This window comes from Tamandua tetradactyla, chromosome 2 (assembly GCF_023851605.1).
Source record: "Tamandua tetradactyla isolate mTamTet1 chromosome 2, mTamTet1.pri, whole genome shotgun sequence".
In the NCBI taxonomy this organism is placed as follows: domain Eukaryota; kingdom Metazoa; phylum Chordata; class Mammalia; order Pilosa; family Myrmecophagidae; genus Tamandua; species Tamandua tetradactyla.
The window spans coordinates 130,678,697-130,703,130 of record NC_135328.1 but is presented as its reverse complement, the minus strand read 5'-3'; the positions used below and the strand labels follow the sequence as shown (position 1 = coordinate 130,703,130).

Sequence of the window (24,434 nt, the reverse complement as noted above, 5' to 3'; positions counted from 1 at the left end):
ATTGCCAGCTGGGTCAGGAGGCAACGGCAACAGAGCCATGAGGGCCTGGGAGCCCTGCTCACAGCTTCACCACCCAGCACACTCTGGGGCCCAGGGCCAGGAATGGGACCAGCGGGAAGGTTGGAGCAATCCCTGTCAGGTGGGTTGCAGAGGGATGGGCTTTCACAGATCAGCAAATTTGCCAGGCAGCAGGAAGGGAATTTCTAGTAGACATAAAGGAATGTGAAAAGGGAGAGCGTGTGATTGTGGTATGGCTAAGTCCGTGTTTGTGTGTGACTGAGAGAGAGAGTGAGAAAGGGCAGGTGGGATGGGGTAAAATGAGCAGGAGGGGTGCGGACCACAGAAGGGCTGGATGCTGGGATGAGAGGTTGGCGCCCAGCCACGCGCGGGCAGGGCGGACGGGCCCTGGGATGAGCTCTCTACCCCACAGGCGGCACTGTGGAACCCAGAATTCGTGCTGGCAGCTTTCTGGGCGCAGCCTGAGGGTCTGCTATGCATGGGGTCTCCGGCGAGGTCCCGGGGGGGCTCAGGGTGCGCTCTCCTGGGTACTCGGAGATGGCAGTCCTGTGGCCCGAGGCCGGCAGCCCTTGGATTCAGCCTTGTGGGGCTCACTCGGGGGAACAGCCACCTGGGCTCCCGCCTTTCTCACTGGGCTTCGTGGGGGGTGCTTTGGCGCAGAGGCCGGCGCACCTCCAGGAGTGCCGGGCTGGACTGAGCCCACCGCCCTCGGGCCTGCCCGGCAGAGGAGGTAGCGGCCAAGCGGGACCCGCTACTCAGCGAACGCCAGCGGATTTACGGCAACAGATGCAGGCGGGGCCCGGGGGGAGCGTGGAGCGGGAGTGGGTGGGGCTACGACGGGAGCGTGGGGGCGGGGCCCGGCGGCAGCTGCTGCGTCATCGGCGCGCCCGGCTCTTCCCCGACGTCACTCCGACCGCGCGAGCTGAGGGCGCCGCTCCCAGGGTCCTCTGCGCGGCCCCGGCGGCGTTTCCCGGGGGCCGGCTGTCCGGCGGACCGCGGCTGTGCGTGACGGAAGTCGGCGGCTGCGGGGTCGCGGGCGGAACTGCGCTGCGCAGGACCTGGCCGAGCTGGAGGGCGCGGTGGAGCGGGGCTCGAGCGGCCCCCGAGGCCCGGGGGAGCGGGGTTCTGGGGGCCCTGCGGCGTCTGGGGCGGCGGCGCCCGGCGAGCGGGCCGGGGATGGGGCGCCGGGCCGGACAGGGCCCGGGGCCTCGGCGTTGTTCGCGGGGCTGCAGGACCTGGGCGTGGCCAACGGCGAAGACTTGAAAGAGACGCTGACCAACTGCACCGAGCCGCTCAAAGCCATCGAGCAGTTCCAGGTGGGCGGGGCAGGAGGAGGTGCGTGGGGGCGCGCGCGGGTCGCCGGGGCCTGGGTGGAGGCGCGAGTGAAGGCGAGGCATTCCCAGCCGAGTCCAGGGGGTGGGCGGAGGCGCTCCGGAGACTGGAAGCGTTGTGTTTTTCCCTGTAGCTAAATTAGGATGTGCCAGGATGTTCTGAGCTGTGTCTTGATGGGCTTTGGGGAAGTTTCCGGTCTTTTCTGTTACAATCAGCCTCTGTGGGAACAACCTTGAGTATGCCTCCTCCGGGTATCTGGGATACCTGGCTGGACTTGGTTCTGCTGAGGTGTCTATTGGCTCCCCATAAGCAAAATCACCTCCACACCGACGCTCTGCTCCCCCAGACGGAGAACGGTGTGCTCCTGCCATCACTGCAGTCCGCCTTGCCGTTTTTGGACCTGCACGGGACCCCACGTCTGGAATTCCACCAGTCTGTGTTCGATGAGCTACGGGACAAGCTGCTGGAGAGAGTGTCAACCATTGCTGCAGAGGGGAAGGTGGAGGAGAGGTAGGGGGTTGCAGGTGAACTTGGGGGCAGGGAGATGTGCAGCTACTTCTCAGCCTTGTATTGACAAGCAACACTGGATGTTCCCTTCACCATGCATTCCAGCTTATGGAGCTGGTCTGGCACCGTGCTAGATCAGTCTGCATCCCCGTATGTCATGTGTGGGGACACTGTTGGTATCCTTGATTGTCGTCTGTCTGGATACAGGCAGTCAGCTTCTGATTTGGACTTTGCTGAATCTTAGTCATGTTCATCTTTCCAGATATAAGAAACTGGAAGATCTTCTGGAAAAGAGCTTTTCTCTTGTGAAGATGCCATCCCTGCAGCCAGTTGTGATGTGTGTCATGAAACACTTGCCCAAGGTAAAAGCCACAGAGTCTGTCTGCTCTGGGGAGCCAGGTGTGCCCCAGGTCTGCACGACATGGGTAGATCCACCCATGTGCCCATAGTTGGTGGAAGCTCTGAGTGTGTGCTTGGTGCAGGGCTCAGCTTAGTTCCAGGAACGTTTGGTAGACTGCCTGCCCAAGGCGAGCATAGTTCTGGGTGTGTTCTCCGTGCTGTCTTCTCCTACAAGGGACACAGAAGCTCGGTCCTTTGAGTCAGGATATAGGGCCTTTCCTGGAGAGAGTTGTTTGTACTCAGTATGGTCACCCGCACCTGCTGTGACTGAGGTGCCTCCTGTGGGGCCAGTTACAGGTGCCGACTTTCTTCACGGGTGGGGCTGGGCTAGAGGGTTCTATGGTGTGGGGGCTACAACTTCTTGATTTGTCTGGAGACACCGTGGGGCTTGCATGCACTCAGGAGGTGTCCGGTATTCTGTAGGTTCCTGAGAAGAAGCTGAAGCTGGTGATGGCTGACAAGGAGCTGTACCGGGCCTGCGCTGTGGAGGTGAAGAGGCAAATCTGGCAAGACAACCAGGCACTCTTCGGGGACGAGGTCTCCCCACTGCTGAAGCAATACATCCTTGAGAAAGAAAGTGCCCTCTTCAGCACTGAGCTTTCCGTCTTGCACAACTTCTTCAGTCCCTCTCCTAAGACGAGGCGTCAGGGCGAGGTGAGAGGGAGGCCTTTGTGCATGTAGTGTACTCAGTCTGGGTGGGCTCCGAGGAGGCCTGCTTGGCGTTCCCCTTCCCCGTTGTCTTGGGGTAGTCACTTCCTGTCCCTCATGAATGTGGTTCTGCTCCTCAAAGGATGGACTTGTGAAGGTAGCTGGCAGGAAGGGGTCTTGACTTTGTCTCCTTTGATGCTGTCCTTTTTTTGTTAGTTTTGAATTTGTGTATATTTTGCTCTTCAACAAAGTAATGTGTGATCAAGGTTAAAATCTACGGAATGGCCTTTGATGAAAAGCAGCAGACTCCCCAGTGCTGCCTCTAAAATCATCTTTTTTAGTTCTTTAACTGCATGTTACTAAATAGCATGTTATGCTTGAAGTACAAATTCCTCTTCTGTTTTCTTTAGGAAACAGTCCATTTTAGGCCCTGCCTGTTTAATACAGGTGGCATTACTCTAAACTCAGATTTGGAATTGATGTTTTTTTTGTATATACAGATTTCTTGATTGGTTGGCCCTAGAACAGTGCTGTTTTGGAGAAATTAAAGGGAACCCCATGAGCAAAATATAACATTTTCTGCCGTATGTGTTAAAAAACAGAAACAGACGAAATAAATTTTAATAGTATATTTCCTTTAAAATCTAATATATCCAAAGCACTGTAACTTCAACATGTAATTAGTATAAAACTATGAATGAGCTCTATTATGTTCCCTTTTTTGTACGAAATTTTAGAAATTTGGAGTGTGTTTTGCACTTGTGGTGCTTCTCAGTTGCTGCATTTTGGAGGCTTAGGGGCCCGTGTTCTGGGACTCCTGCTAGACAGCACAGCTCGTGCCATCTCAGGATGAAGGGGCTGTGGCTTGCGTCATAGAGTGCTAGATTAGCTCTGGCTTTGATTCTTCATAAGCCTCTTTCTTGTCCATCATTATTGTATGGAGCCCTTGGCCACTTCTGTGAGATGTGGAGTCTTCCACATATCCCTCTGCCTTTCTCTCACCTTCTGTCCCCCCCCACCGAGAACTGAGTGTCCATGGCACTGATGTCCTTTTTTGGGTGGTTGCTGGGCTTGCTTTGTCTTAGCTTGATCTTGCTTTTAAAAGTTCTCATATATTTATACCCCTCAGAAATGCAAATGGCCCAAAGTTCAAAAGGGACAGATAGACATCTAAGGGAAAGGCCTCTCTTTCTAGTCCCTGTGCTACTGCTTAGAAGTGGTCATGACCCCAGCCCTCTGCCCTCCCTGGCTGCACCTGATGCCTACTCGTTGCCATTTCCCACTGTTGCACTGCCCTGTAGACCCCTTTTCCCACATGGCTGTGTACTCATAGTGCGAGTAGCTGGGCCGTGTATGATGAATGGTTAAGTGGTCGGACCTTTCGCAGCTCTGACCCTCTGCCCTCGTCACTACGTGTTGGTGAGCCCTGGGGTCGAGGCACATAGTGGTGGTGCTACAGAATGATAATGCTTCCAAAAGCCTCAGAGATAGAGGATTATGGGAAGATGGTGGGGCAGGAAGCTCCAGGAAATACACTGTACCAAAACAATTATTGAATTAGCAAGAACTGTCTGAATCAAAAATTTGGAACTTGGAGGCTAGTGGAACACTGTGCAGCACCCAGAGAAGAGCTGGAGGAAGAGACTGGTACATTTCAGTAAATGCTAATGAATTTCACCATCCATATATCGGTCACCCCAGCCATGTGGCAGGCAGCAGTAGTGACTGCAGCCCAGTTTCCTGGTGCAGCTTTCTGGGGCCAGTGTGGGCTATAGGAGCCTAGGCCTCCCAAAACCAGAGTGTGTGCTGTGATCATCAAATCGTGGGCGCTCTGGCTCTTAGGACAGCTATCATTCCAACCCCCCTTAGGCAAAAGTGACAGAGGAGTCTCAAGGAAATAGTACCTATTGAAAAAATATTTTTTTTTCCACTTTTCTCTTTCTGTTTTCTGATTTGGAGCAAAAATAGTTTGGACAAGTCACAAATTGATGGCTAAGCTTTCAACAAGAAAAAGAAACCTAGCAATCCCAGAGATCTGAAAGAACAAGATTTCCAGAGTAACAGCAACATTACACTCAGAATTTCCAGTTCTTAACAAAAAATTACACAAAGGAATGGGAAAATAGGGCCTATTTTAGTCTGCCAAAGCTACCAGAATGCAGCACAACCAAGATGGATCAGTTTTTAATGAGGGATTTATTTAGTTAAAATCAGAGGAAAGGCAACTAATTTTCATCAGAGGCTCTCTTTACATATTGGAAGGCACATGATGACATCTGCTGGCCTTCTCTCCTGGCTTCTGGGTTCCACTAGCTTTCCCTGGGTCGATTCCTTTCTGCATCTCCCGATGTCTGGGCTCAGCTGTGAGTGCTGAGATGAGGTATGCTGAGCTGCTGAGCTCTCTTCTGACCTCTCTCGTTTAAGCTTCCAGCTAATTGAACTTAACATCACTCATTGTAGAAGGCACTCCCTCTAGCCAACTGCAAATGTAATCAGCCATAGATTAATTTCACATACAGATGATTTAAGGCAGTAGAAACAGAAAAACGGGGCACCATCACCTGGCCAAGTTGACACCTGAACCTGACTACCACAGGGCCCGTTCACAAGAAAGAAAGAGTTTGCCAGAAACCATCTCTGTGGAAGCTCATACATTGGGACTATTAGCCAAAGGCTAAATTAGCTGTCTTAAATACATTGAACAAGCCAAATGAATCATATAACAAATAAGGAAATTAGGAAAACATTTGAACAAAATACAAGATGGAAATTATAAAAAGGATCTAAACAAATGTTGGAGCTGCAAAGTACAGTAATTGAAGTAGAAAACTCATTAGATTCAAGAGTGAATTTGAATAGGCAGAAGAAAGAATCAGCAAACCCAGTGTGGGGAGCAGAAAAAAATGAAGAAAAAGAACAGTTTGAGGGGAGCTGTTGGAGCCCATCGAGCATAACAACATGCCCTTCACTGGAGTTCCAGAAGGAAAAAAAGAAAGAGGCAGAAAAGAATGTGAAGAAATAAACACCCGGAACTTGCCAAGTTTGATCCAAGCCATGAATGCACACATCCAGGGAGCCCATGAACGCCAAGCAGGACAGGTTCCAGGAGTTCTACACCGAGACACCTGACACGAAATTGTCAAAATCCAAAGGCGGGATTTTGAAGGCAGGGAGAGAGATGCCTTTTGTCACATACGAAGGCTCACTTTGGGATGCCCATCAGAACCTGTGTGGGCCAGAAGGCCGAGGGATGCCACCCTTAAAGCCCTCAGGGGGAACACCTGTCAACCAGGAATTCCACATCCAGCAAGATGACCCTTCAAAAATGAAGGGAAATTAAGACATTTTCAGGTAAACAAAAGCTGAAAGAGTTCATTTCCCAGACTCACCGTGTAAGAAATGTCAAGGAGTCCTTCAGGTTGAAATAAAAGGACACTAGAGAGTAACTTGAAGCTGTAGGAAGAAATAAAGAACATGGTAAAGGAAACTACGTAGACAAAAATAAAACCCTATATTATTCTAGTTTTGGTTTATAGCAGCCCTCCCCATGTGATTTAATAGGCAAATGTGTAAAATGACATTTAAAATCTGTGTTAATGGGAGTATAGTATATAAAGATGTTATCTGAGACAGTAGCATTAAAAATGGGGAGAGGGCGGGCCACGGTGGCTCAGTGGCAGAGTTCTCACCTGCCATGCCGGAGACCTGGGTTTGATTCCTGGTGCCTGCCCAGGCGAAAAAAAAACAAAAAGGGAGGGATGGAGGAATATAGGGGATAAACGATGTACTACTCAAATAAAGTTGGTACTTGTCAAACTAGGTTATTAGTTTAAATACAAAGGTAAACATCAAGAAGATAACTAAAAAATATAGACAAAAGGAAAGAAAAATGTTAAATTACAAAAAAGCCATTTGATGAAGAAAGACACTTGTGCTGGTTTGAAGCTGTTATATACCCCCAGAAAAGACTGTATTTCTTTTATTCTAATCCTTGGGTGCAGATCTATTGTGGGTGGGACCTTTTGGTTAGGTTTTTTTAATTTGAGATGAGACCCACCCCATTCATGGTGGGTCTTGATCTGAGAGGATAAAAAGTTGAAAAGCCAAGAGAGCTCACAGAGAGAAAAGCCCTGGAGAAGCCGAGAGGACCCACAGAGGAGGTCATAGGGACTAGAAGCTGAAAGCAGCAAAGCCCAGGAGTGAAGGCCTAGCAGACGCTGTTGTGTACCTTCCTTGTGGCAGAGCTGTCCTGGGTGCCAGCAGCCTGTCTTCAGAGAAGGTATCGTCCTGTTGATGCCTTAATTAGGACATTTTTATGGCTTTAGAACTGTAAATTGTAAGTTAATAAATCCTCCTTGTAAAAGTCAACTCATTTTTGGTATATTACATTCCAGCAGCTTTAGCAAACCAAAGCAACAGCAATGGAGTAAATGTAATGGTTTTTTAGATTATACACCGAAGCACGAGCAATTTTTTAAAAAAGATAAAATGGACTTCATCAAAATTAAAAACTTTTTTGCATTAAAGCCTATCATCAATAAAGTGAGAAGACAACATACAGAATGGGAGAAAATATTTGGAAACCAGATATCTGATAAAGGGCTAGTACCCAGAACAAAGAACAACTGCAGCTGCACAGCAGAAAGACAAATAACCCAACAGTTTGAACAGATTTTCTCCAGAAAAGATATTTAAATGACAATAAGTACATGAAAAAATGGTCAACATTATTAATCATTAGCGAAACAAATGCAGATTGAAACTGACTTGAGACCCTGCATCACATGCACTAGGATGGCTGTTACAAAAAACTGAAAATAAATGTTGGTGAGGACGTGGTGGAATAGGAACCCTCGTGCATTGTGGTTTGAGTGTGAAATGGTGCAGCGCCTTGGAATGCAGTTTGGCAGTTCCTCAGAAAATTATTTCTTTTTTTATTTTTTTAATTGATTTATTTTTTATTTATGATACATAACCACATAAAAACACAAACATTTTTATCATATGATCATTCTGTTCTTTCATATAATCAGTAACTCACACTATCATTACATAGTGCATATTCATCATCATGATCATTTCTTAGAACATCTGCATCAATTCAGAAAAAGCAATACAAAGAAAACAAAAAAATTCATACATACCATACCTCTTACCCTCCCCTTCACCGATCACCAGCATTTCAATCTACTAAATTTACTTTAATATTTGTTCCCTCTATTTATTTATTTTTAATCCATATGTTTTACTTGTCTATCGATAAGGTAGACAAAAGGAGCATCAGACACAAGGCTCTCAACCACACAGTCACACTGCATGTCATCATACAATTATTTTCAAGAAACATGGCTACTGGAGCACAGCTCCACATTTTCAGGCAGTTCCCTCCAGCCTCTCCATGACACCTTAACTAAACAGGTTGATATCTATTTAATGCGTAAAAATAACCTCCAGGATAACCTCTTGACTCTGTTTGGAATCTCTCAGCCATTGACACTTATTTTGTCTCATTTCACTCTTCCCCCTTTTGGTCGAGAAGGTTTTCTCAGTCCCCTGATGCCGAGTCTCAGCTCATTCTAGGATTTCTGTCCCACGTTGCCAGAAAGGTCCACACCCCTGGGAGTCATGTCCCACGTAGAGAGGGGATGGGCAGTGAGTTTGCTTGCTGTGTTGGTGGAGTTCCTCAGAAAATTAAATGCAGAATTATCATAAGACCTGCCAACCCCACTCCGAGGTGTGTGCCCCAAAGCACTGAAAGCAGGTACTCGGTGTTCTTAACAGCATTATTCACAGGAGTCAAAAGGTGGCAGTCCGAGGGCCCCTGCACAGATGATGGGGAGCAGATGCGGTCCATCCATACGATGGGACGTCACTCAGCTATAAAGAGAAGTGTGTGCTGACACGTGCTATAGCACAGCTGAACTTGAAGGCATCATGTTGAATGAAATAAAGCAAAGAAGAGCAAATACATGCCTTCTCTTATGTGAAATCTTAGAATAAACAAATCCATAGAGACAGCACTATAGTGGGGCCCAGGGGAGGGGGAGGGAGAATGGGGCATAATTGCTAAGTGAGTGGGAGTTTTGGGTGAGGATATTGAAAATAGTTGAGAAATACATAGCAGTGAGAGTTACACAGGACTGTCAGTGTACTAATTGTCAAAGAATTGTCCAGTTAAAATGGTTAAGTGATTTTTGTGTTTATTTTACCACAGTTTTTAAAAATTGCTCTCTTAGGGTGTGTGGGTGGTTCAGTGGTAGAATGCTTGTCTTCCATGCGGGAGACCCAGGTTCGATTCCGGATCACACCCCCCCCCCCAAAAAAAGAAAAAGAGACAAAAGTTGCTCTTTTGAAAAAGCATCCGTACTCAGAAACAGCACCAGCATTTCCTAAGAGAAACCGTTTTGCAGGAAGAGCAGAGTGAGGGGCCGACCTGGGGGGCGGGGTGGGGGCGTCCGTGGGCCGACGCAGCGCCGCCCTCCCCTCCCCTCCCCTCCCGCCGCAGGTGGTGCAGCGGCTGACACAGATGGTGGGCAGGAACGTGAAGCTGTACGACATGGTGTTGCAGTTCCTGCGCACACTCTTCCTGCGGACCCGGAACGTGCACTACTGCACATTGCGCGCTGAGCTGCTAATGTCCCTGCACGACCTGGACGTCAGTGACATCTGTACCGTCGACCCCTGCCACAAGGTGAGGCTGCGGGGCCCGGGCTCTCGGGGCCAGCTGCTCTCAAGGGGCAAGTGGCTCTCAGGCCTGTTTCCCCAGTGCAGCACTGTGCCCCCAACCCCTGGGACCTGACTAGAGAAGGCACTTACTCAGGCACCAGGTGCCCCAGGGGTCCGTCACAACCCCTCCGGGGCGTCTTGGCAACTGCCTCCACCTGCCCTCCTGACCCCACAGGACGTCCCAGATCCTCTACGCAGGCCTCAGAATGGAGTCCCACGGTCACCTTTGTCAGCAAGGGTTTGGTTGGACTGATGGGCGGGTGTTCTGGGACCCTGTGGGGCAGCCATCAGGGTGGCCGGCGCAGCCTGTGAGTGGTCCAGCAACCCCTTTGGCCTTTGCTGGCCTCAGCTGAGGAAGGAGGGTAGGATGCTGCTCAGGTGACCGCACTCCTGCAGACGTTTGTGCACCGCCGCCCACCCTGTTCCAGGCAAGGGCTGTGCAGAGGAGCCCGCATGATGGGGTGCGCTGGGTCCTGACACCCCCCATTTTCACCAGTGCTCGTGCTCTCCCCGGACACAGAGTGCCTTGCCTGCCCAGCGCATTGACCTGTCCCCTCCTGGGTGGCTGTGGCTGGGCAAATAGCTGTGCCAAGTGCTGCCTTTTAGGGCCATGGGCTTTGGTTGTCTGAGGCCCTCACAGGGTTCCAGCCTGCAGCAGAGCTGCGCTGTGACTGTTTCCCTCCCCACAGTTCACCTGGTGCCTGGACGCCTGCATCCGCGAGAGGTTTGTGGACAGCAAGCGAGCTCGCGAGCTGCAGGGCTTCCTTGATGGAGTGAAGAAGGGCCAGGAGCAGGTCCTGGGGTGAGGCTGTCCCTTTCTCCATGTGTCTCCCAGCTTGGTCTGCAGTGTTTCCCACTGAGCCCAGAGTGAGCTGGCAGAGGGTGGCCAGGGATTAGTTTTTGGGCTTTAGGACAGTTGGCTGTCCCCAGGTGACATGTCAGGGAGTGCGTCTCCCTGGGATGAGGCTCAGTGGTGCCAGTTGGTCCTCCAACAGCAGCCCTGCCCGCCTTTCGGGATACCAGCATCTGCTCCTTCTCACTCCCTTTTTTTGCAGCAATTGTCTTGTGGGGCTCCTGCAGAATTTGAGGAATCTGGTCAGTTTTAACATGACTCAGTTTTTAAAAACTTTATAACTTGAAATGTTTGAAAGTTTTTTAAGTTAAGGGCAACTTGTGACCTTAAGGTTTTCTTTGGAAGAAATGTAGCTTAGAATTATGTGCTCTGAGTGGCGAGAGGGTGTCTTCCCTGGGCCATGTTGGGGGGCTTGGCTGCTGGCCTGCGCTACCCCTCATGGGGTCCGTGCCTCTGACCGGCCGTGGGGCAGCCAGGACTCCAGGCTGATGCCCAGCCCATCCTTCCAGGGACCTGTCCATGATACTATGTGACCCCTTCGCCATCAACACACTGGCATTGAGCACCATCAGGCACCTGCAGGGGCTGGTCGGCCAGGAGACGCTGCCCAGGGTGGGTGCAGGCATGGCGTGGGGGGCTGTGGGGGTGTAGGGGAGCCCTGGGGGATACGTACTGAGGCTTCCTACCTCACGCCAGGACAGCCCTGACCTGCTTCTGCTGCTGCGCATGCTCGGCCTGGGACAAAGTGCCTGGGACATGATCGACAGCCAGGTCTTCAGGGAGCCCCGCATGGTAAGTGGTGCTGGGTGTGGCCTGGGTTTGGGGGCAGGGCCAGCCTGGGCTCCTCTGGGGCCACAGCTTCACCATGCATACCTAGGAGCACAGGGCTCGGGGTCTGTGCCCACTTTCCTTCAGGGATGGCAGCACCCACGAGGAGTGTTTGAGCATCTCAGTAGAGGTGGAGCAGGGTCTGTGGGGGGCAGAGTCTGCTAGGGAGCGTCTCTCCTGCCCAGTGGGTGGGGTGTGGCATCTGCTCACGGACACCCTCTCCTGTGCAGGAGGTGGAGCTGGTGACCAGGTTCCTGCCCACCCTCATGTCTTTCGTGGTGGACGACCACACCTTCAACGTGGACCAGAAGCTTCCAGCTGAGGAAAAAGCCCCAGTCACGTACCCAAACACGCTTCCAGAAAGTTTCACCAAGTAAGGTGCTAGTCAGCAGGTGGGGGGTGTCCGTAGGCCTGTGGGGTGGGTTCTTCTCAGGGCTTCGGAGGTGGGTCTGGGCGGTCCTGCGCGTCAGCAGGGGCTGACCTGTCCCCTGGGCGTGGCCCCGGCCCCTGCTGACCCCACCTTCACCAGGTTCTTGCAGGAGCAGCGCATGGCCTGTGAGGTGGGGCTGTACTATGTGCTGCACATCACCAAGCAGAGGAACAAGAACGCGCTGCTGCGGCTGCTGCCCAGCCTTGGTGAGCCCTGAGCCTCCACTTCCGCACCTGCCTGGCATGGGCAAAGGCCACCTGCACCTGTCCTCCCCTTACCACACTCCACCACAGAGAGTCTGAGCTGGTTTGCCCTCTATCCCACCTCTTCCTTCACCAGCTAGATCTTTCCCTTTCGAACCTTTGATCCTATCTGGGGTTTGCTTTTGTGTAAAAGAGGGTCCAGCTTGTGTTCCTCACTTGCCCCCAGGGGTCTTGCACCATTTGTTGAGGATGCCTTTCCCACCAGGATTAAAAGAGCCACTGCTGTCCTGTCCTTGCAGGCGAGGGGCCTCCAGTGCTTAGACTGTTGACAGCCACCCTCAGTCGGACCCTTGGCTGTAGGGGCAGAGGGCACCCCCAAGAGCAAGGTGCCCACCTCCCCCCGAGCACAGACACAGCCCCAGTTGGCGCAGGCCTTGCCCGAGTCAACTTTGCGCATTTGTTGCTGAGAGTTTTTGTAGGGCGTCTAGTTTTTTGTTTTTGTTTTTGGCATCTGTGTTTTGATGGTACATATGTTTACCATCATTCTAACTTTCCCATATGGAGGAAAGTTGTCGATCAGTAGGTGTTCGTTTATACCCAGCTGCCATCTACCTCTTAGGGTTTGTCTCAGTTTTCTGTGCCTGCTATGACGAGTCACCATAAACGCAGTGGTGACAATAATGCAGACATACTCTCTCATAGCTTTGGGAGTTGGAGGCCCAAAGCCAGCCTCACCGGGCTGAAGTCCAGGCCTCAGAGGCTGCTGAGGCCTCAGCTTGGACTGCTTCTCTGCTCTTTCTGATTCTGATCTCCTGCCTCCCTCCTGTAAGGACCCTGTGGTGGTGTTGGATCCGCCCAGGTATCCAGGAGAGTCCCGTGTTTCAGGCTCCTTAACTCAGTCATCCCTGAAGAGCCCTTTTTGCCACTTGAAGTCCATTCACAGGTTAGCCAGGATGCATGTTCTTGGGGACCCGGTCTGCTCACAGCAGGGGGAGTAGTTTTGTTTTGTTTGCTTTTTGAGACGTCAGAACACAATTATAAATAACTTTGTTTTATTTTGGTACTTTTGTTTCTTTCTCTTGTCTCATCATGTTGTCTGGAAGTGGGGCTGTGCGTGGTCCTTTTGCAGCCGCACATGGCTAGGATGCGTGCTTTGTCACCTTGAGGAAGAGCTCATTTTTTCTCAGGTTGTCAGTGGGTTCTCGTAAGTCTGGGGATTAACTTTTAAAATTGCATCTGTCTATTCTTTAACTCTTTGTCGGGCCATTTTTAACCTAACCAAGGATGATGTGGTTAGTCCTGGCACCTGCCGTGATGGGTGTGTGGTGCCACAACCCCCAGCCCCCAGGTGATGGTCTCCCAGCTGCAGGGAGCCTGTAGGTGCTGCTGCAGAGTAAGAATGCTTTTTAGAAAAACGCAGCCCGCAGACCTGTTGCTTCCTGTGGGTTACCTGTGAGTCCTGAGGTTGAGGTGTCTGGGGTGCTCTCATAGCTGGTGCAAGGTCTGCTCAGGTTCACACGGGGATGCTCGTCTGCTCGGTCCCGCATTGGACCGGCATTCTCTCAGCCTGTAGGTTGGCGAGTTGGTCTGTATGTGTCCTTTGGGATTTGTTGGAACCATCAGAGCTTTTGTCCGTGAGCCTTCCCGAGTACCCTGTGGGCCAGCAACTGCAGGCGAGGCTGGGGAGACTCAGCCACATGCTGGAGCACACGGCCAGGGGGTGGGGCTGCTGCCATCTCCCTTCAGAGCCCAGTTGTTCTGTGGGCTTTGGTGACAGTAGTGGCAGTGTTGTCACAGGCTCCCCATCAGTGTCGCTTCCCAGTCCCTGCTGGTCATTGTCCAGATGACCTTCCCATGGCAGAGACGCAACAGTGCTCTACCTGCCCTACCCTTCCTTTCACCACACTGAACAGCCCTTGTGTTTACATGAAGCTGTCAGTGCACGCTGGCTTTGTACACTAGAAAAACACCTCTTCTGTGTTCTCTTGAACTGTTGAAATAGTAGTCCGTTAGTACTCGCGCAGAGGGCACTAGTTGCTCCTCCGTGTTAAGTTACTGGTCTACGTAGACTTTCTCTCTCTCACGGAATTTAGTCCAAGTCCGTGACCAGCTCTCGTCATTCTTTCTGTCCCCCACCCCTGCCCGGTCCCCACCCCTTTCCTGGCCCCAGTGTTGTTGCCCTACTTCACCTGGAGCCCTCTCGCCTGGTGGGTTCTCCCTTGGCTGACTCTTGCCTTTGCTGCAGTGGAGACCTGTGGCGACCTGGCATTCAGCGACATCTTTCTGCACCTCCTCACGGGGAGCCTGGCCCTGCTGGCCGACGAGTTCGCCCTGGAGGACTTCTGCACAAGCCTCTTTGACGGCTTCCTTCTCACTGCCTCGCCAAGGTATCTGGGCCTGGGGTGGTCCTGAACCTCGGGGGGTCCATGTAGTGGCCGGGTCTGGGAGGAGCAAGTACAGGGTCTTCCGGGCTCTGGAGCTGGGCCTCGGCACCATTAGGCCCACAGTCCCACCCAGAGCAGGCAGCAGGCAGTGGGCTGCAGGACGCATGCACACAGCTGAGGGGTGGGGGTCCAGCCAGGGCAGAGGTGAGGCCTGTGGGGCATGGCATGGTCCCCCCTGCAGGAAGGAGAGTGTGCACCGGCACGTGCTGCGGCTGCTGATCCACCTGCACCACCGGGTGGCCCCATCCAAGCTGGAGGCTCTGCAGAAGGCCCTGGAGCCCACAGGCCAGGTAGGTGCCCCCAGGCCCCAGGCAGTTCCCTCTGTGGGACGGAAGCCGACCTGGGCAAGCTCGGGCCGCCCCCACTTTGGGGCAGTTACTTTGGGTGGCCATCCTTGCTTGCCTTGGGCCCCGGTGGCCACGGGGCTGCCTCTCTCTGCAGAGTGGAGAGGCTGTGAAGGAGCTGTACTCCCAGCTCGGTGAGAAGCTGGAGCAGCTGGACCACCGGAAGCCAAGTCCAGCCCAGGCTGCGGAGACACCAGCCCTGGAGCTGCCCCTGCCTGCCGTGCCTGCCCCAGCTGTGCTCTGAGGCCAGAAGAGGAGCCTCCCTTTGGGGCCTGTGGGAGCCACGGCTCCCCAGTTCTCCCAGAAGGCAGGTTTGGGGCGTATCTGCCCAGGACAGGTGGCTGTACTGAGCTCTGTAGGCCTTTGCTGAGCCCCAGCCCACAGGCCGGCCCCCTTGGCTGCACCTCAGCACTGCTGGACCGGGTGTTCAGGCTGGATCCTGGGCTTGGCCCAGGGTCCAGGGGAAAAGGACCACCCTGCTCCTGCCCTGTGGCTGCTGGCCAGCTTCTCATCTGCCTTGTCCACCTGGCCACTTGCCCTTTGTCCCTTGGAAAGGCTCCCATTGGCTCCTGCCTGCGTTGTGTGCTTTGATTGCAGTAGCAAAGACAGGCAGACAGTAGTTGGAGTCCCATCTATAAAGAGCGGTGGGACCTGCATGGCCCTCTGTGTCTGGGGGCCTGAGCAGGAGGGCATGGTGTGCTGGCGTCGTGGCATTTGCAGAGACAGAAGCTGGGGAGCTGGATCCATGCCTCCTGCCACCACCTTGGAGCCTCTGGGAATGTGGGTCCGACCCGCCTGAGACCTCTGTGGCAAGAGGGGGCAGCTTGAGGACAGAGCCCTGCAGGTGTGGACAGTCCTGGGTGACCCAGGGCTGCACAGAGGACTCCCGGGGCCCATGCTGAGCCTCTCCTTACCCAGCAGCCTCACGCCTCCCCAGGCCGGCCTTGCTGCTCCTTGCAGCTGTGTTCCCTGACTCGAGAGAGCCCATAGCTGCATCTGGTGAGACTCCCTTGTGTAAATAAAAAGCATTTGGGTAAACCCAGTGGGTGACATGTTTTTATTGTGTGCGGGGTGTGTGAACTCGGAAGGGGTCAGGGAGTTGATATAGGCTCTTCGGGCAGGCACAAGGAAGTCAGCCCGTCCGGCCCCCATCCAGGCCTAGTGGGGTCTAACCTGTGTGCCTGTTGGGTGGGCCCGGCCACTTCACAGGTGGGGAGACTGAGCCTGGTGGGCACAGGGCCATGTGTTGGAGGAAAGTTCTGGTCAGGCCTCCTTGTCACTCCTCCTGAGGGTTCGGGCTGCAGTCCTGCCCCTAGCTCTCTCCATGTCCCCGAGAGGTACAGAGTGGCCTTGGTCCTGCCCCCTGCTGAAGGCCCCTTGGCACTCAAGGTCAAGTCTCCCTCCCTGGGAGAAGCACTACCGTGCCTCTGCCTCCCTGTCAAGGCCCAGGACCAACCCGTGATGGGTGCGTGGCAGATGCCTGCTGCTACACCCTCCACATACCTGAGTGACTGCCACAGAAGGGAAGAAATAAAATTGACAGCATGTCTACTTTTAATATTTCACTTACTGGACCCCAGCAGTTATCGTCCTTCCCCAGGCCCCTCACCACACCAGCGTCACCCCCCCCCCCCCCGAGATGCTTCAAGAAAGACCAACCAACAGTGGGTGTGGGGTCAGGGAGGGCCTCACTCCGGTGAGGTCTGCAGTTAAGAACGCAGAGCCGCAGGTGGGTGGCCAGGGACCTCCCCCAGCCAGGGCCCTGACAGGCAGTGTGGCGGAGGCTGGTCGAGCCGGTGGGTCTGGGGCCTCTGCTGGGAAGTTGCCTATGATGGCATGTGGAGGTGATGGGGTGTGGGCAGTGGCTGGGAGGCCCCATGGGGTTCATGGAGGGAGGGACTGGAGGCAGGAGGCAGAGGGCCTGGACTATAGTGTCCATGGCCAGGCAAGGGGGGGTGCGCCAGGATGGGTCCTGAGCATGGGGGAAGGACTCAGTCACTGGAAGAGGAAGTCAGGGGTCTCCATGGACTGGGAGGATCATTCTGGAATTGAGGGGTTGGGGGACACAGCTGCAGAGGACTGTGCTGGGAGCTTGGCTGCTGCGGGATTAGGGAGAAGAGCTGGGAGGGTAGGGAGAGATGGTCGGATGCCATCAATGCAGTTGAGGGAAGGAGGAGGGGCGTGGTCTGGAAGCTGCCATAGGGAGCTACGAGGGTACCCTCCCACCTTCAGGTTGGGGTGCAGTTAGAAGGTGAAGGAACCATCTGGAGGGGGCATATCTGCCTGTAAAGGGTGGTACATTCCAGAGGGTGGGAGGTGGGTGTTCGTGGCCTTGGGATGTGCAGGGGCAGAGCCGGGTCGGTGGAGGAGTGGGACACCGGCCCCTGTGGGCTGGAGGCAAACCTATTAATGGTTGAGGGCAGGGAAGGTGTTCAGGGCTTCCCTCACCCCCAGGGACAGGACTAAGCTCACAGAAGTTGGGCCTCGGCCCTGGACACAGTGTCACCCTTGGCTCCTGACACAGCCTGTCCAAAAGAACCTGCCTCTCCCCAGTGATAGGGTTCAGGACCCCAGAGGGTTTGGGGATCAGCTTCGGGCAGAAGCACCTGACCGGGCTGGGGACATTGGGCCATTTGGTGACAGGCCTGTCCCCCCTCCCTGCAGTTTCTCCAGGTCCTAGCAGCCTGCAGGGACCCAGGGAGCCCCACCCCCAGCCCCGATCCCAAAGGCAGGAGAAGCACCTACACCTAAGACTGGGGAGAGGATCACATGGCCCCCGACACCCCTCCCACTGGGAATGGGCCCTAAGTGGGCTGGCCAGGAAGCGGGGCCTGGACGGGGCTGGGCCTGGATGGGCGTGGGCTGCAACAGGCAGGCGCCCGGGGCACAGGGAATCGCCCAGCCCTGCCCAGGCACCACTACTGTGCAAAAGCCGGTGAGAAACAGCAGTTTGCAGGGCAGAACTTGGGAGAGGGGATCAGTGGTCCTGCCAGAGAGGGCTGGGTGGACAGAGGAACCCCCTAGGGCCATATCCAGAGGCAGCCTTGGGGGCCTGTGAGCCCCATGATTTGGAGAACATGCCCACCCCAACCCTGAGCTTGCATGGTTTCCTGCTGAGGGTGGTCCCGTCAGGGGCAGGGAAGGCGAATGGGGGCTGAAAGGAAAGGGCGCAGAGCAGTGGGCAGGCCTCCTGTGGCAGCAGGTGACAGAGTGACATGGGACTCCCCAGAGCTGGTGTGGGGGGTTGGGTGTGCAGACGGACGAAGGGTCCAGGGCTGGCGTGGCAGGAATGACCCAAGACCATGGAGTGGCTGGTGACAACAGGTCTGTTCCACTGCTGTTTGCTGCTCGGGTGGGCCAAGGGCTACGGACAACAGCCTGGGAACGGGCCTGGGCCTCCTCAGGTGAGGGGCATCCGCGGTGGGGGGGGCCTGGGGCTGTAACACCAAAAAGAAGGAGCTGAGGGTGGCCTGAGTGTCCTCTGCAGGACGGGAAGTGGGAGGCGGTTGTGGAGGTAGCACCTAGGGCCTGCTGCCTAGGCCCCAGGTTCTTTCCAAATGTGCCCCCTCCCCCGTCAGGGCAGCTGAGCCACAGGAGTGTCTTTCCCCATGTAGCACTTCCCTCTTTGGGGGTTCCCAGGCTGGGGAAAGGGAGGTGGGAGGGGGAGGGGCAGGAATGGTAAAGAGGTAGAGGAGAGGGAACGAGCCCTACTCTGGGGGCCCCAGATTGAGGGTCAGAGGAGGGGAAGAAGGAAGAGGATGGGGGAAGTTCTGCGGGTTCCCAGCTGGCAAAGAGCCTACACACTGCCCTTAACCCTGGCCCTTGCCCCGTTGCCATCCCCCCACCCCTCCACCCACCGCTTGGATGCTGGGAGCCTGGATCCCTGTTGACTCCTGGGGGGGTGAGGGAGAGGAGGACACTGGGTGAACAGAAGGATAGACTGCATGACAGGAGTCCAGGAATTCGGGGGGAGAGGATGTGGGGGAGGGGGGCTCAGTCCCTGGAGGAGTAAGAAGCAGGAGTCCTGGGACCGGGCCAGGAGGCCTTCCAGAGCCGCAGGGTCATGGTCGTGGAGGTGAGGGCACCAGCAGAGCCGTTGGCCGCCCCGACGGGGCCTCTCTCGTCCTAAGTCCCGCCTGCGCCGCACCCCCTGACTCACTTCCTTTGCCCAGAAGCGGAAACCTGCCCAGAGCTTCCTCCCGCTGGGACGCTCCCTGGGGACCCGCAGGTGTCGCTGCCCTCCAGGCCCCCTGGAGTCCCCCACCCCACCCCGCGACCCTCATCCAGCGAGGCTGGCGTTTCCTGCCTCCCCAGCGGCAGGACCCGGCATTTGGAGCAGGCAGGGGCCGGCGGGGGCGGGGGCCGGCGGGGCCTGACCCGCAGCTGCAGGTATGGGGGTGGGTTGGGGGCTCTGCGCCCAGACCCGTGAATGCGCATCCCCACCCCCCGCTCTGACCCCAGCCCACTGCACGGCTGCCCCGAGGTTCATCCGCTCCACACCTTCCCAGCTCTTCCTTTCTTCCTGTCGGTCTTCGCACCCCCACCCCCACCGTCTCTGGGGGACTTCCTGCCGCTGTCCCCGAGTGCACTCACTATTGGGATGTTGGGAGGCCCTGGTGTCATGGTGGGCAGTTGGGAAGAGCGGCTGAGGCTGAGGGCAGGGCTGGGGCCCGCTCTCAAAAGCAGAAGTTCCGGCCAGAGCCCCCCATCCCCCCAGCTCCCGGGGGTGCTGGGGCCTCTGCTCCCCACGGCCCCTACTTGGGACGTGGAGGGTCCCTGGCGCCCGGCAGTCGGAGCTGCGGGAGGAGGTGGGGGCCCGGCGTGACCTTTCATTACTCCTAATCCGCTGGGTCAACTCCTCATCGGCCGGGTCAACTCCTCCTCCAGGAAGCCCGGCAGGCAGCTCGATAAGCCTCTCGCCTCCCCCGCCCCCGGCCACTTCCTCAGGCCGCCCCGCCTGTTTATGGGAATACCCGAGAGATTTGCATCGGGCCCCGCGGGGGAGCGGCTTCCGGATAAGGGGCACAAGCGAGGTCCGCCCAGGCTCTGGTCGTGGGGCACCCCGCAAGCCTTGGGAAAAAACTTCAGACGGCTCCGCAGAGGGCCGGGGCAGGGATCTCGAGACCCTTTCCATCTTTCCGTTGCAGGGACAGCGAAGTGCATGCGGATTGCCACCCCCGAGCCATGGACCGTGGCCAGTCCATCCCGGAGCCACTGACCCGCGACCCCAACACCCCCAGAGCCCCCCGCCCGGGCGTAATCGCGCCGGTTCGCGCCGTGCTCCGCCTGCGCCGTCGCGTGTGCCTCCTACGCAAACGGCGACTCCTGCTGCCCGGCGCGGGGACGGCCAGCGCGGGGCCGGACACAGAGTTCCGGGCGCCGCGCACGGGCTCCGACCAGCCACAATTCTTCACCTTCGATGGCCCGGTGGAGCTGTCCTCGAGAGCGCCGCGCAAGAAGCGCCGGCGCAGCCGCGTGGTGCTCTACCCGGAGACTTCGCGGAAGTACCTGCCGCGCGCCGAGCGTCAGAGTCGCGCGCAGCGCTGCCTGCTGCTGCTTGTGGCCATCGTAGGTTTCCAGGTACTCAACGCCATCGAGAACCTGGACGATAACGCGCTGCGCTACGACTTGGATGGGCTGGAGAAGGCGCTGCAGCGCGCCGTGTTCGGCCAGCCGGCCGCCGTGGGGCGCATCGTGGCGCTGCTGCGGGACTACCTGGCCACGCACGTGCACAGTCGGCCGCTGCTTTTGGCGCTGCACGGGCCAAGCGGTGTGGGCAAGAGCCACGTGGGCCGTCTGCTAGCGCGCCACTTCCGCGCAGTGCTCGACGACAGCGCGCTCGTGCTGCAGTACCACGTGCGCCACCACTGCCCAGAGCCTCGAGCCCCGCAGGCCTGTCGCGAGGAGCTGGCGCGGCACGTGGGCGACGTGGTGGCCCGGGCGGAGGCGGAGGAGAAGACCCCGCTCCTGGTTCTGGACGAGGTGGAGTTCATGCCGCCAGCGCTGCTAGACGAGCTGCACAGCCTCGTGCAGCCACAGCGGTCCCACCAGTTCCACAACGCCATCTACGTGCTCCTCAGCAGCGCCGGCGGGGGCGAGATCACGCGCTTTGTGCTGCAGAACGCGTCCCGCGTGCTCTCTGCGCACCCTGGCGGGGGTCGCGTCGCGCGGGCGGGGGTGGCGGTCGCTCAGGCCCTGGAGGAGCTGCGTGCCGGCCTGCGGGCGTTCCTGACCCGCGAGCACCCGCTGTGGAAGGCGGCGGCCATCGTGCCCTTCCTGCTGCTGGACAAGTGGGACGTGGTCAGCTGCTTCCGGGAGGAGATGGCCGGGGAGGGCTTCTTTCCCGAGCAGGCCCAGGCTGAGCAGCTGGCCGCACAGCTCAGCTACTACCACGTGGCCGGCCGGGAGTACGCAGTCACTGGCTGCAAACAGGTGGTGGCCAAGGTGAACCTTTTGTAGCTGGGGCAGCTGGACTCGGTGGACACTAGGCCAGATGTTTGGCATGATGGTGGCAGCAGGAGATGGCTGCGGCTGTGGACTGGCCCAGGCCCCTAATAAATCTGTGGCTGCCCCATCCCATTCACACGCTGAGCTCTGGAGGCCAGTGGGGGCTGGCTAACGTGCAATGGTGTGAGCTCCCCATTTTGGTTCCATTGTCCCCAACTGAGCTGGACACTCCCGGAAACCTCCAATCTGTCCCTGGGGTCATCAGAACGGTGGCCACCATCTAGTCCCTAATTTAGCCAATATTTTTTAGTGCCTGCTGTGTCGGGCATGTTCCAGGCAGGGTCTGGTGAGTGCTCCCGCCACCCCAGGCAGTGGGCAGATGCCCCATGTCACAGGGAATGGTCTCGAGATCATGCAGCTGCTCCCCTGCAGAGCTGGGATTTGAATCATCTTGCTGCAACCATCACACACTCAGCAACCTGCTTCGGCACATCTGCACACCTGCTCAGCCCTGGGGAGGGCCCCTGGACCCAGGAGCAGCCTTGCAATGGGGTGTGGATGAGCTATTCCAGCTATCATCTGAGGGGGCTGGGAGGAGGGGCCCTCCCCTACTGACAGTGATAGGAGGTGAGCTTAAGTGGGGAGGGAGCCGTGACCTCCGCTGCCCCCTAACCTGTTCACAGTCCCCGCGCCCGCGCCCCAGGCAGACTTTCCGCACTGCCCCGGCGGACCGCACGGCTTCCAGCACCGCTGGAATTGTAGGGGAGGGTGCTGCGGCGGGATTGCACCTCGTGGCTCAGCGGGGTGTCCGGGCTGCACCGACGGTCTTACTGCCAAGAGAGCACTGGGGAGACTGGGCTGGATCTGGGGCTTCTGTGGTTGCTCAGGGGGCGGTGCGGCCGTAACGCGGGTCGTCGTCTCCTTCAGGCTGTTGGAGAGCCCGCGCCGGGGTCCTCGTTGCTGTGGCCCGCCACCCGGGCCCTGCAACAGCACCGAGTTTTAAAACGGCGGCTTGAGGGACGGGGTGGAGTCGCGGGGGGTCTTAGGCGGGAGGGCTTCATGCCGGGGCGACTGGAGCGCGCTGTCCGGGGGATGGGACCCGGCGAGTGCCAGGCCCACGTGGGTCTCACACAACGTGAAGCTGTGCATGCACTCCTCCCCGCCCACATATCTGAACTCGGCCCCCTCCCCTTGCTCTTGGAAGGAACGGGTGTCCTGGGACAACTCCCAGGCTAGTTCCCTGAGGGTCTTCCGTGGTCGGAGTCCCTCTGCTCCGTCGTCGTCGTCTGTCAGTCAGGGCCAAGTGGAAGGAGCAGCATTAGTGGACTCCGTCGTCTAGGGCATCTCCTTAGGTTGTCAGACCCGGACCTCCTGGTGGAGCACAGCCTGTGGATCCTCTGATGGGAATGGACAGGGGTGGGTGGGAGGGGACCGCATCCTGCTCAGGTGGGCTGGAGGATTCCTTCCCACTGAGGTGCTAACTAGGGACTCCCTGGGCAGGGCGTGGGACCCACGGGAGATATGGACATCTTTGCCTCTTGGGGCTATGAGGTGCTGGGAAGGAGCCCTGAAGTCTGAGAGCCAGAGGACTGTGTTTCAACTGCAGGTCTGTCCGGCTGCTCGGAGGCCAGTTACCTGACAGAGGAGGTGACGGTGGTGGACCGTCCAGCTCTGATGTCCCAGGTGCTTTCTGTTGATGCCTCAAGGGTTGTGTGCATGTGTGTGTTTGCACGTGAGCATGTGTGCAGGTGTATGCATGTGTGGAGAGTTGCTGAGTGGGAGGGTGTTTGGCAGCCCATGGGTGGGTGGGATCAGGGTTGGCACCTGTCTCCAGAGGGCCTGCCAAGGATCGTCACCTCCCATGAGGGCTACCCACGGAGCAGCCTGGAGGTGCCATCTGCTGAGCCAAGCATGGGTTGTTGGTCCACTCATTTGGTCAACAGCACCCACTAACCTCCTACTTGTATATCTCAAAGTCCAGACGTATGAGGAATTTTATTTTCTCTTTTTGTTATTGATTTCTAACATATGGCATTGAGGTAACTTCTGTGCTTAAGAAAAATGTGCATGTTCTGATGGCTGGGGGTGCTTGTTGTACACACGGCCAGTAAGCAGGCTTGTTGATGGGTTGTTTGATTAAAATCCACAACCTCACTGTTTTGTTGCATTGTGGGCTTTTTTGACTGTTTGGCTGATTAATAATTGAGATGGCATGTTGAAATCTTTACCTCTGATGGTACATTTGTCAAATTTTCTCTAAGCCTCTATTTAATGGACACATGTTAGTGTTTTTTGTTTTTGTTTTTTTGTTGTTTGTTTATTTTTTGCTTTTGAGAAACTTCTGCAGAAGGAAATGATGCAGATTTGGCAAGCTGATGGAAGGACTGTGGGATCGCAAGCACTGCAGCCCAACCATCAAGGTTTTCCAGGAAATCCATCAGGAACTAAAACTGTTTACTTCAATGGCCCTAAATAGGTGCTCAAGCTAGGCAAACTGCCAGCTGATCAGATTACCCCCAAATGCAATAGCTATTTCCCCTCAGGTGCATGAGTAAATTGTTTATGTGCAGTTGCTTCATTCATTGGCACACTCCAAATATTGTGTAGTAACCCTCTAGATCTCTAATGCTACCTTTAAAAATAATCTGCTTTATAGGATATTAACATAGCTAATTTAGTTTTCTTTGTAGTTATTTTATGTGTGGGATGTTGTTTTGTTTTTGTTTTTGTTGGCATTGGCAGGATCTGGGAATTGAACCCAGGTGTCCGACATGGCAGGTGAGAATTCTGCCACTGAGCCACTCTGTCCTTATATTTTAACTGTATCTTTTTTAAAATAGCAAGTAGCTGGATTTTTAACAGATTTAATTTCACAGTCCCTGTTTTTAACTTCCCAAGTTTAATCCATTTATATTTATTGTAACTATTGATATTGAAATACTCAAACTTTTTTTCTGTGATTTTATTTGTGCCTTTTAATTATCCTACTTTTCTGTTTTTTTCTTTTGCTTTTTTTTGTAGTGATCACCCCCCAACCCCCTCCCCCAATATTCCATTTTTCTCCTTAGTTGGTTTGGAAGTTATACCATGAATACCTAAGTTAAATCTAAAGTTAGTATCTTACACACTCCATGGACAATACAAGGAGTTTAGATCACCTGAGCTCCAATTCAGCCCTCACTCAGCCTCAGTGTACTTTATCGAGTATTTTAATTCTGTTCTTTTAATTTAACCTCATATATCAGACATTATTAT

The 24,434-nt window shown here is 55.4% G+C and overlaps 2 protein-coding genes across 4 annotated transcripts; both read left to right on the top strand.

Moving 5' to 3' along the window:
* Positions 1-492: 492 nt before the first annotated feature.
* Positions 493-15,792, top strand: NELFB (negative elongation factor complex member B). Its single transcript, XM_077129697.1, has 14 exons — positions 493-843; positions 960-1,334; positions 1,697-1,860; positions 2,120-2,219; positions 2,680-2,910; positions 9,410-9,595; positions 10,320-10,432; positions 10,993-11,095; positions 11,180-11,275; positions 11,542-11,684; positions 11,841-11,947; positions 14,190-14,331; positions 14,570-14,678; positions 14,830-15,792. Exons 1-14 carry the CDS (start codon positions 493-495, stop codon positions 14,974-14,976), a joined length of 2,367 nt encoding a protein of 788 aa, XP_076985812.1. The 3' UTR covers positions 14,977-15,792.
* Positions 15,793-17,627: 1,835 nt separating this feature from the next.
* Positions 17,628-22,587, top strand: TOR4A (torsin family 4 member A). 3 transcript variants are annotated; one of them, XM_077135655.1, is made up of 2 exons: positions 17,628-17,667; positions 19,880-22,587. In XM_077135655.1, exon 2 carries the CDS (start codon positions 19,917-19,919, stop codon positions 21,189-21,191), a length of 1,275 nt encoding a protein of 424 aa, XP_076991770.1. In that variant the 5' UTR covers positions 17,628-17,667; positions 19,880-19,916; the 3' UTR covers positions 21,192-22,587. The 3 variants fall into 3 exon arrangements, with proteins under 3 accessions (XP_076991770.1, XP_076991759.1, XP_076991776.1); XM_077135644.1 differs by lacking the exon at positions 17,628-17,667 and adding an exon at positions 17,674-18,136; XM_077135661.1 differs by lacking the exon at positions 17,628-17,667 and adding an exon at positions 18,907-19,121.
* Positions 22,588-24,434: the final 1,847 nt, after the last annotated feature.